Raw genomic sequence first — 12327 nt, 5'->3', positions numbered from 1 at the left:
TTTCAGAGATCTCTAGAATATCATGGAACAGGAACAGGAAAACTTCCATAGGACTGGAAACAAGAAAATATCATAGTTTTCAAAAGAAAGAAAGTATCATCTGGAACCTCTGGGATAGTGAACTTGCTGTTAGTTCCTAGCAATATTTTACTATTATCAAATGGATGGTTTGGGGCATTCAGGAAAGCAAAGAATGGTTTCTGAACTGGTGTATCTGCATCAAGACAGACAAACTAACTTCATTTAAAAAAAAAAAACACAGGGTTATTTAGATCAGGAAAATGCTATATCCATAGAATACTTGGATTTCCAGTAAGGCATTTGACAAAGTCTCTTATGCTTATGGATAAAATGGGAAGGCATAGGCTTGATGGACTATAATTAGTTGAACTTGGAATGACAAATGACAAGACTCAAAGAATAGCCATTAATGTATTGATTTTAACAAAGAGGGATGTTTAGGGATCTGCCCTTGGCCTCCTGATGTTCAGCCTTTTTTTAAATCAATACTTGTGATGGTATAAATGACTTGCTTATCAATGCATTGGATGACAATACCAGGATCCAGTGAGATTTCCTACAAGCTAGAACAATAAACCAATCTAAGAGAATAAAATTTATAAGGATAAATGTAAAATCACATTCTTGGGTTTAAAATTTTAATTGCACAAATATAGGGTGGGTGGAAGTCTGGCTAGGTAGCAGTTCATATGAAAAAAGATCTGAGTTTTAGTGAACTGAAAACTCAGCTGAAATCAATAGTAAATATACAAACAAACAAACAAAAAAAGGCTGATGCTGATGTTATCCCAGGCTATACCAAGAGAACCACATAGCTAGAGCTAAAGAGATAAAACTCTCTAAAGGATAAGCCTGTAGTACTCTGTGCTGGGTAGATCACATCTGGATAAGGAGAGTGCATTATAACACTGCCCTTTGTGAGCACATTTACAAGTGGTAGCATATCTGAGGTGGGAAATTAATGTGGGGAAGGGACTAGAGGCCATGTCATGTGAAGATCAGTTAAAAAGTAGACGTTAATTTTTTTTTTAAGTAGGGGTTCTTAATCTGGGAGACTATTGATGATAGATTTCTAGGGGATCTGTAAACTTTAAAGAATATATTTTGACAATTATATTAAATATAGTTTCCCTTGTTATCCTATATATTTTTTTCATATTTAAAGTCATTCCTTCACCCTTCTGCATCTTAATGATCTTTTAAAGTTGTATTAATTGCACCACTGTGATAATGATACTCTCTAAATTTATTTCCTTAAATGGGCAGCCCCCATAGTTCACTGTACAGTCAGTATGGGAAATCTTGGTCTGAGAATTGCTCTGAGGACTTCACAGGTTTCTTCTGAGAACTCTTCTGAGTTCTTCTAAGAAACTTCACAAGTTTCACCTTGGGGGTCTGTGACATTAAAAACGGTTAAGAACTCCAGAGTTAAAAGACTTGAGATGCTTAGTTTACAGAAGAAAAGACTTGGGAGAAAAAGGTGAGTGATGCAATAGCTGTCTTCATTATTTGAATGACTGTCATTCAGAAGGAGGGATTCAAATTGTTTCTTGCTTGGTCCGGAGGATAAGAGCTAGGAAAACTAAATGGGAGTCACTAAATGTAAAGAAAATTAGCATTATTCAAAAGTAGTTGGTGCTATGTTAGGAAGTTTTAGATTTCCCTTCACTGCAAGTCTTCCATTGGTAGTTGGAGGATCACTTATCAAGGATGTTGTAAGATTTAGATTAGAGAAGGGATTCTGAAGTCTTTTTTGATTCTGAGATTCTATGCTTCTATGGGAATTCAACATGGGGGTAAATAAAAGTTCCCTTTTACCTATATAGCTGGGCATAACTGTCCATGACCCTTGGCCAGAGAATGGCCTTTTCCCTCTCTTCCATTTTTTTATCCTGATCAGCATCTCAGCCACTTGAACAAGTTGGATTGCTCCTGTAGGTTTGGGCTTCTCCAGTCATCTTGTCTTTCTTAATCACTGACTCCCCAGCCTCCCTTCCTGTCACCCAGGGACAGACAGGGAAAAACACCAGCCAGTAAGTGCAACAGCAGTGACAAGATAACAAGGATGAGTAATTCAATCTGCCGCAGCTCTCCCTGAAGTTCACAGAAGGCAAACCTTTTTCTTGGTTTCCTCATTTCTAAAATGAGGATGATAATTTTTACACTCTCTGCTTCACAGAGTTGTTGCTGACTCCACAGCACCTCAACTCAAAAAGAGACTGGCAAGGATTTTATAGGGTTTAAATCAGGATCAGATCTTCCATAGTTTGATTTTTTTCCCATTCAACTTTATGGACCCCCTAAAATCTATTCATGGTCTGTAGCCCACAGGTTAAGAAGCACTGCTGGGGTTTACAGCCCCCCACCCTCCCATTATACAGCTGAGTAAAGTATGTCACACAGTCATACTTTAGAAATAGAAAATCGAAGAAAAATCGAAATTTGAACTTGATACTTTGAGCCCCCAAATCTTTGTTGATTAATAGACCTCTTCTGGAGGGCTGAGCATCATCTTCTATAGGAAATCTTTCCTGGTTTTCTAATTGCTAGTGTTCTCCTTTCCAATTGCCTTACAGCTGAGAAAAATATAGCTAAATAAATGTATTTTTCATTCTAGCACCCTGCCTAATCTTCAGGATTTATATAATGTCTACTATGTAGAAGGCACTGTGCTTTACAAATTCACAAATATTATCTAATTTAATTTCATCCTTACTAAAACCCTTCAAAGTAAATGCTATTATTATCCCCATTTTATAGTTGAGAAAACTGAAACAAACAGGTGACATATCCAGGGTTACACAACTAATTAATATCTAAGGCTAAATTTGTATTCAAGCCTTCTTGACTCCAAGCCTGGCTTCCTTACCAACTAGCTTCCTCAACAAACACTGATTAATCAATCAACAAACATTTGTTAATTATGTAATTACTATATGTCAGGCACTGCTCCAGACTTTAGAGATTCAAAGAGTAAAGTAATCCCTAATCTCAAAGAGCTTAACTTCTAATGGAGGAGACACAAAGTATACACATAACATATATGTAAAGTATACACAGGATAAATATAATAAACACAGCATAGTTGAATACAAGGCAATTTGGAATACTGAAAAGCTAAACTGAGGAATTTATATTTGATCCAAGAAGCAATAGGGAGGTACTGAAGTAGGAAAGTGACATGAACAGATCTGTGATTAAGGAAAATCACTTTGATTTTCTGTGTATAGAATAGATTGAAGTAGGAAGAAACTTAAGTCCAGGAGATCAATTAAAAGGCTATTGCACAAGTCACTAAACTCCAATTGCCTAAGCAAAAAAAAAAAAAAGTTATTGCAATAATAATCTAGCAATATTTTATTTTTTCAAATTACATGTAAAGACAATTTTTAACATCCATTTTAAAAAATGTTAAGTTAAACATTTTCTCCCTCCTTCTCTCCCTAAGACAGTAAGCAATTTGATCTAGAAGACACACACACCCCCACACACAATCATGTAAAGTGTATTTTCATGTTAATCATATTATGAAAGAAAAAATAGACCAAAAGAAAAAAATCTAGTGAAAATAGTATCCTTCAATCTGTATTTGAACTTAATCAGTTCATTTTCTTGATGTGGATAATATTTTTCATCATTAATCCTTTGGAATTGTCTTGGATTGTTGTATTGCTGTGAAGAGTGAAGTCATTCACAGATGATCATTGTGAAATATTGCTGTATAATATTCTGATTCTGCTTACTTCATTCTGCATCAGTTTGTGTAATTCTTGGCATGTTTTTCTGAAATGTGCCTGCTCATCATTTTTTATAGCACAATAGTAGACCATCAATTCATATGCTACAACTTATTCAGCAGTTTCTTAATTGATGGGCATCCTCTTGATTTCCAGTCCTTCTTTTTCAATAATCTAGACCAAAAAAGATGAGGGCTTGGACTAAAATGGTAGCTGTATGAATGGAGAAGCAGGGGAGGGGGTACAGATGTGAGATGTTGTGAAGGTAGCAATGATAAGAGTTGGCTGGCAACTGCTTGAATTCATGGGTGAGAATGAGAAGTTGAAGATAAGCCCCTGTTTCGTGAAGAACTGTCCACTAACGTCCTCTGTGCCTCCCTCTGACATGGGGGCTCTGCCAATGGAAGTCAGTCTCTTGCTGGCTTCACTGAGCCTGAAAGACTTCCAACACTGGCTCTGCAATAAACCCCAGGATAACTGAGGAAATAAATTTAGAGTTTCATTATCAGGGTGATTCAATTGCAGCATCAACTAAGGTGTCCAAGGTCCTAATAAAATCACAGGTCCTTGAAATGATGGAAGAGCAGGATAGAGCCAGAGGAACTGGATTGGTACTACCTGAGTGATCTTGGGCAGACACGTCATTGAACTTCTCTTGACCTCAGTTCCCCCTCAGTAAAACAAGGATTATACGGCCTCCTTACAGTTGAGAATCCATATGATCCTATGATTAGATGACTTCTAGAGCTTCCTCTAGTATAAGGTATTGAAATGTATGTAGTATATAAGATACTGTACCCCATGCCAAGGGAGATACAGAGCTTGGGTTATACAAGGTCCCTGCCCTCAATGGACTCACAGTCTAGTAAAAGGATAAGAAAAAACAGACAACTAAATTGAAAGTGTTTATTGGGATATTGCTCTTTCCTTCCTTTCCAGGACCATGAGCATGCGACCTTCGAGGATATATTGGGTATGGCTATGTTCCCTTCCCCTCCCTCCTAGAGACCAGAACCTGTCTCTGCTCCCTCCCCACCTCCCCCAGCAAAGAGGAAACCCTAGAGTCCAATATTTGCCTCTTCCCTCAGAAGAGGTCTCAAGTGTTCGAGTCCAGAGTCTGTCCCTACTCCTATACTGCTTTGACCTTTTTTCTGCCCAGGGCCATTTGGATATTTATAACATTACTTGCCAGCCAAAGAAAATTATCAACTTATAGAACTCAAGTAGTGGAAAGTTGTTGAACCTAATCATCATTTCCTGTGGTTGATTATGCAAATAATTTTTTAAAAAATAATAGCTTTTTATTTTCAAAATATATGTAAAAATAGTTTTCAACATTCACCTTTGCAGAATTCTATGTTCCAAATTTTTCTTTTTTCCCCACTCCCCAGATAGCAAATAATCCAATATATGTTAAACATGTGCAATTCTTCTATACATATTTTCACATTCATCATTATACAAATGATTTCACACGCCTTATATGGCCCAAAGTTCCCCATTCCCAGCCTGGGCAAAAGGAACCTATGTTACCTTCTTCTGGAAGTGGGAAGGTGGGATGGAGGGATAGAACATAGGCCTTGGGAAGAGTGCCGGGTGGAAATCAAGTTTGAGGATTCCTTTCCTTATTCAGAGGAAATTGAGAAGAAGCTGAATATTTACCACAAAGGGGCCAAGATCTGGAAGATGCTGATCTTCTGTCAGGTAACTACTCCACCTAGAACCCTTGCAAGTGGGAGAACCCCTCCTAGTCATGTGTGTGTGAGAAGAATGCTACTTGTTTCTACATGGGCATGTCTATGTATGTGTGTGTTGAGTTAGGATGGGAGGTTGGTGTTTCTAATCCATGGACAATCTGGGCTCTAAAAGCAGTGTCCCTCCATCCCTGTCCCTACCCCCTACAGGGTGGCCCAGGTCACCTCTATCTACTCAAGAACAAAGTAGCCACATTTGCCAAAGTGGAAAAGGAAGAAGACATGATTCAGTGAGTGTGGTTCAGTTGCCCCATCTTTCTCACGTTGCCTCCCCCCACAAACCCTGAGTATAACCCAGGTCCCCTCCCCACCCTCTTCCTACCTCACCCTTCACCCCTTCTTGATTCTTGTAAACTGCATTGCTCTCACTCCTGTGGCTAGTGCCCCAAGGGACCTTCCCCTAGCAAGGGGAGGGAGACCAGAGCTCTGAGCTGGGTCCAAGCTCCTGGATCCTGAGACAAGCTTTCTTTCCCCTGTGGCAGCTTTTGGAAGCGCTTGAGTCGTCTGATGAGCAAGGTGAACCCGGAACCAAACATCATTCACATCATGGGCTGTTACATTCTAGGGAACCCCAATGGGGAGAAGGTGAGGCTTTCCCCTCCACCAGCAACCCTGATCCTTGACTCCAGACCCTAGAGATATCTTATAACTGAGCAGTCCTAATAAGGAAAAGGTGAAGAATTCCGACCCCAAAGACCTTCCCACTCCAGGAACCCCTGGGCCCTAGGGAGAACCCAAATAGAGGACTCCTCCTGCGTCTGGAAGGAGGGGCAGGCTGGCGGATGTTCCTGGCAGGCAGCCCACTCACAGACCCGTTCCTCTCCTTGTAGCTGTTTCAGAATCTCAAGACGCTCATGATGCCCAACAGGGTGGCCTTTGAGTCTCCTCTGGAATTGTCAGCACAAGGTGAGCCCCAGGATGATTCCAGCCCTGGCCAGGGCCAGGTAGAGTATCATGGGAGGGGGAGGGGGACCAGTGGGTATCCAGTGGCCTCCAAGGATGAAGAGAAGGCGCCTTTTCGGCACCATCCCTGTTTGCTGATCGGGCCATTCCTTGCTCCGTTTCACTAGCTCCCAAATCCGGAGAGACCTAGAATAGTAAACAGGAACGTTTACTCCAGTAACGTCCTCTAGATCCAAGTGTCCACATCAAGGGGAAAGGACTGTGTGCTCTATTGCCACAACGTCCTCTGCTAGCCCCATGCTGCACCTGGAGGTGTCCCACCTCCAGGGCCATGTCGCTGTGATATCCCTCCCCCTCTCCATCCCTCTTTGCCCCTCCTTGGGGCCAGAAGCTCATTATAATCTGGGGGAATGAGGGAGGGAGAGAATCCTCTTGTCCCAGGATGACTGAGCCCAGATAGGATGGACTATCTGGAGAGCCACAACCTCCTCTCAGCAGGGTCCCCCTGACGCTGTCAGGCCCCTCAGGAAGAGTCTGCTGTTCCCCACAGGGGACACTCTGGGCTTTGAGGTCTTCTTGAGTTGACCCAGCTTCTGATTTCCATTGAAGTGAATCTTCCTCCATTCTCAGAACTCTTGATCACTATTTTCTGTGGGCTCCTGTGCGAGGAGAAGAGATTTCTCGGCCATAGCCCCTCCACGTTCCCAGGCTAACTGTCCTTCTTTACTGTCCCTCCCACTTAGGGAAACAGATGATCGAAACGTACTTTGACTTCCGGCTGTACCGTCTCTGGAAGACGCGCCAGCATTCCAAGCTGCTTGACTACGATGACATCTTGTGAGGCTGGACGAGGAGCCCCTAGACCGCCTGTTGCCCAGCTGCCCACCATCCCCCTCGATAGCCACTGATCGAGACACTTTGTTTTCTGGATGGCCTGGTCAGGGCCAGCCAGGCGCCCTCCGGCCACATGGAGTCCAGAGGAGGTTGTGGAGAGGCCCCGTGGCAGAGCAGGCCCGAGGGGGTCACCGCGGAGGGGCTGCACTGGGCCCGTTCAGGGCTAGGTTGTTTTTGGTGTCTCCTGCTCAGAATTTGCCTCAGGTCCTCCCCAGACGTTCCAGAGCTCAGGTTTTCTTATAGAACCAACCCAACGTCTGCACTAACTAACAGTGGGCTCTCAGGGCCCACCAGGTAGAGCAGGGAGAGACTCTCTTCCTTGCAGGAAGTTAAACTTGGCCCCCAAGAAAATTTGGAGGCCAGACCAGGCCTCAGCTGGAGATCTACAAGGGCCTGAAACACTTGGAAACAGAAGCTTTGACTCCTGTAGGTTTCATAGAAAATAAGTGCACTTTTTTAACCACTAAAGGGATTTAAAAGCGCAAAATGCTATTTAATTAGTTAAGGTAACTCACCAGTAGATGAAGCGTTCCAGTCTGCTAGACAGTATATTCAGGATAGTGATTTATCTTCTATAGACATATTTAATCACCAGCAACGTGGTTTCCTTGTCGCTGGCGGCTCTGTTCTCTGTGCCTAGTCCCAAGAGCAGCTGGAGTCTGGTTTCTATGTGCCTGGCCCTGAGGGTAGCCAGAGTCTATTTCTTGTCTGTGTGGCCCTAAGAGTGCCCAGAGGGTGGCATTTCCCCCCGTACTTGGCCCTGAGGTCCACAGGAGCCTGATTTCTTGCATAGATGGCCCTAAAGGTACCTGGCACTCATCCTATGTGCTTTTATTCCTCCCCATAGAATTGACCTCTCCTTCACTACTTGTAGAAGGCCATACGCCTGAGGTTTGCTTAACTTCCCCTGGGCTGCGGCTGGGGCAGGAAGCCCCAGCCCCTCATTAGAAGCTTATTGAGGCTGTTCGTCCCAGGAGGATGTGGTCCTTTGAGTAGCACAGGGCTGAACCTCCTGGCTGCATGGGGAGATGTATTTACTTAAGTATCTCGGTAACCTCCAAGAAGGAGCTGCCAGCCTAACAGCTTTTATTACTTGACAAGGTTGGCCCAGAGATCTTTGTGGCTGTTGAGTTTTGCATTTCTTGCATTTCTCTGGCCCTCTGGCTCCTTTTGCTGAAAAAGAAGCAAGCAGGTTCCATTGCTCTGGTTCCAGGAAGCTGGGGTCCTGGGTTTGATGTGGCCTCCGAGGAGACTTTTGAGGTCTGAAGGAGGCCCCAAAACTTCCACGGAGGATGCCTGGGACCCCGGGGGAGAGAGGGGTCTGTGTGTCGCCTCTTCAGAGTTAGGGGAAGCCAGAGAACCCAGACTGAGTTTGGCGTGGAAACGAGGAAGGGCCTGAGCTTCTCAGCATCTCGTGGGGTTCCCGTTCTCCAGGACCATTTCATAGAGGAACTATGTTGCTGCTGTGGGTGGGGTTGGCGCCCCGGGGCTGGGACAGTGTATGATATTATTGAGAGAGATGCCACATTAAACCCTGACACACGACCTCCTATGCTGGAGCTACATCCCTCTCTATTTCCTCAGGAATTCTGTCCCTATCTTCTGTCTTCTGCCCTTCCCTCGAGTCCATCTGTGACTTCCCTGGAGGAAGCAGCCCTCCGAAGCCACGGTGGGTTTGGAGATCCCCATACACCCTCTATCTAGATCTATCCCAGTGCCCTCCCACTGTTTCTCCTCTATAAGAGAACTCCTCTTTCCCCCGTCCCATTCCACCTCCAGCCAACCTCCCCTCAAGACCGGCTTCAGCCCCCTCACCCCAACTTCAACCTGCAATCTCTCCCGTCCCCTGATCCCACTCAACCTTGATCTCATGACCTTCCAGCCCAACCTACACACAGAGCAGACACACTCCGCTCTGTAGTAGGCGACTGGTCTGGCTTGTTTCTGGTCATGGGGGGAGTTCCTCAGTACCCCTTCATCTCTGTCTCCCACCAGACTGATGTATGAGGGGTAGGCAAAGCCCAACCCACCTTTGTCCTTATTTCACAATGTTTCCTGGTACTAAGGGAGTGAGTGTGTATGACCGTGTGTACAATACAACAAGCATTCATTAAGCACCTACTAGATGCTGAGTACTGTGCTTCTCTGGAGATGATTTATATCCACATTTGAGAGTGGGGTGAGACGAAGAGATGGGTAACTGAAATATTAGTATTACAGAAGAGCAATGTAATAATAAAACTAAGTACTATGTGAATTCCAAGGGAAAATATAAAATTTGGGGTGGGGGAAGGGACACGAGAAGGTTATTAGGAACTCATATTTTAAGAATTAGTAGAATTTCAATAACTGAAAAAAAATAAAGGAAGGCATTCCAGGCTCAGAAAGACCAATTTCTCTGAAGCATAATATATAAGGAGGGAAATAATAGGAGATAAGGCTGAAAAGGTAAAATAACATGCCAAGCAAAAGAATTTGAATTTGACAAGCTGATAATAGGGAACCCTTGAAAAAAAAATTGAGCCAAGGAACAGCATTAACACATCAATGTATGAGGAAGATCACTCTTGTGGCAATGTTATGAAAGATAAGTAAACACAGAATGGGGGTGTCCATTGCAATAACTATTGGATGATATTTACAGCAGATTCTAGGGTAGTAGTAATGAAATTAGTGAATAGGAAAAACCTCTGACATGAGAGGTGCTTGGAGAACATTGAGAGGAGTTGGGACATAAATAGTGAGGGAGAAGAAAGAATCAAAGATTATCCAGAAGTCATAAGCTGTAGTAGGATGGGTGACAGTAACAGTGATGTCAAAAGGAAGAACCTGTTTGAGAAAAAAAAAAGGTGAGATAAGTTTGACTTTGAAGCTTTTGGAGATGTGTATCTAGAGCTCAAAAGATAGAAATCGGTGGTAGAGATTTAGATGTTGGGAGTCATTTGCATGGTTGGAGCCAAAGAAGTGAATGAGATTACCAAGGAAGATGGTGTAGAAGGAGGCACATCCATGTACATCTGTGTGTATGTATGCAGTTATGCTGCTAACTACATCTCAGGTTGAAGAACTCTGGGAATTGTGTTATTTGATGCTCCTGAGAAATCCATCTTCAGTCCTGAAGCTATTTTATCTCTCTCCCTCGGGCCCCCAAAGAGACTCAGAGCCTGGAGACAAGAACCTTCCTCCAGGCCATTCTAGCCTGGAGAAGACTCGAAGGAATGCCTTCTCTAGGAAGCCCAGAAGCCCCAAGATCTTTCTGTGGTGACCCACCAACTCTGACCAGTGGGCAGGATCCTTTATGCCTCTGGAGAAGAACCCATCCCAGGATTCATCTTGCTAGGGAGGCTTGCTAGTCCCTGGGAGATGAGATGAGACAAGGCCATGGGACACTGGCATATTGGCACTCAGCAGAGGAAGTGAAAGCAGGATCCAACTCAACAAGCATGAGTCTTCATGTATGTGAGGATCTGGACAAACCCAGCTCTTCTATGTGGCTAGGAAGGATCAGGGGTCTATAGCGTGGCTCAGAACTGTAGTCAAGCAGGATGAGCCAGAAACATACAGTTTTTAAGCTACTATTAGGATTATAAGGTTCTTTTTCATACCAATCCTGTGAGATAGTACAAAGTTATTATCCCAATTTAATAGGAAAACTGAGTCCCTGTGAGAGAGTACTGCAAATATTATTAACCCAATTTAACAGATAGGAAAATTGAGTCCCTGTGAGAAAGGATTACAAATATTATTAATCCAGTTCAATAGATAAGTAAACCAAGGCCCAGAGGGGAAAAGGCTAATAGCTTATACTTGAATCTAGGTCTCTTTTTTTTCTCCATCTAGTGCTCTTTTAGACACTTAGGAAGAAATGCTCCAACAAGTAAGAACTAATATTGATAGCTGTATTCCAAAGGCCTGGGGTTGGAGGAAATTAATAGAGAAACTAGAGGGCTCCCTGGGGGAGGTGAACGTAGATCTGCTTTTTGGGGAAGAGGAGGACCCAGACTATTGGGTGATCAGAATGTGCCTAGGGGATGTGAGAGGCTGTACACTGTCAAGAAAAAGGCCAGCAAGACCTAGAATGCCGAGCTGAGGAAGGATCTGGTGGTATCTAAGGAGCCACAGAAGCGGAATTTAGGTCAAGAGCAATCTTCAGATGTTATCGGTTCCCCACCGATAAACCATGTTCCTGTTGCGCTTCTCCAATGTGTCACTCAAAGCCCACCCCATCCAGGTAGCCTTCTGGTTTTAGCCCCAGTGGTGATGCCTCTTTTTCTTGTCACTATAAACTAGCCTAAGATTATTAGATTCAGGTCTTGCAGGATCCTTAGAGATCATCTAGGCCAATCCCCTTTTTTGTCCAAGTGAAAAAACTGAGGCCCAGGGAGGTTGTGGCTTGTCAAGGTCCCTTAGCAGCAGAACTGGGAGCTCACCTAGGTCCTCCTGACCCAGGCTCTTGGGCATTACTCCTCTGTCATATTCTGATTTCCCAAGCCCCCTCGATATGTAAAACCCCATAGACAAGCGCTTTGTCCTTATTTTCCCTACAATGTCGAGGACAGAGCTCTTGCTGCTAACATATGGATGGAAGGCCCAGGAGAGGATGTCAGGGACCAGCAACAGGAGATTCTTGAAGGAAAGGGATTTCACATGTGCTGATCCAAAGGATGGTGGGGCCATTTCAGTCCCCAAACTGGAGTCAGTGAGAAGGCTTCAGGAGAGGAACCAATAAAGAATGGAATAGAGAAGGGCACAGTGGGGTGGGATTTCATGGCTAGCTAGCACTTAGCTGGCTGGAAAGGGCAGATACGCAGCCTGAGAAAAAGGTCAACAGAATAGCCAGGGGCACGGTGGAGATACTTTGAGGAGCCAGGCCAGGCAGGACCACACGGTGAGAGTGGAGGTGGAAGAGCCATAGATCCAAGGTTGAGAAATAATAGATGCTCTGAACAGGTTGGATTACTCCTTTGAGCCAAAGTGTGTGTGCGCACATGTGCATCCACATGGGTAGGACACTCGGG

General features: G+C 44.0%; 1 protein-coding gene across 2 annotated transcripts in view; it reads left to right on the top strand.

Annotated features, from left to right (window-relative positions):
* The window catches only part of NSMF (NMDA receptor synaptonuclear signaling and neuronal migration factor), a 34332-nt gene extending 24899 nt beyond the window's left edge, over positions 1-9433 (top strand). For both annotated transcript variants that reach the window (XM_051976860.1, XM_051976859.1), the window contains 6 exons: positions 4698-4731; positions 5392-5462; positions 5663-5742; positions 5995-6097; positions 6343-6418; positions 7159-9433. In XM_051976860.1, the coding sequence (XP_051832820.1) occupies positions 4698-4731; positions 5392-5462; positions 5663-5742; positions 5995-6097; positions 6343-6418; positions 7159-7256 (462 nt within the window). In that variant the 3' untranslated portion in view covers positions 7257-9433. The remainder of the gene's footprint in view (positions 1-4697; positions 4732-5391; positions 5463-5662; positions 5743-5994; positions 6098-6342; positions 6419-7158) is intronic.
* The last annotated feature ends 2894 nt before the right edge of the window (positions 9434-12327 follow it).

Source organism: Antechinus flavipes, chromosome 2 (assembly GCF_016432865.1).
Source record: "Antechinus flavipes isolate AdamAnt ecotype Samford, QLD, Australia chromosome 2, AdamAnt_v2, whole genome shotgun sequence".
Lineage (NCBI taxonomy): Eukaryota > Metazoa > Chordata > Mammalia > Dasyuromorphia > Dasyuridae > Antechinus > Antechinus flavipes.
Note: the sequence above shows the minus strand (reverse complement) of the source record. Positions and strands in the feature narration are given on the sequence as shown.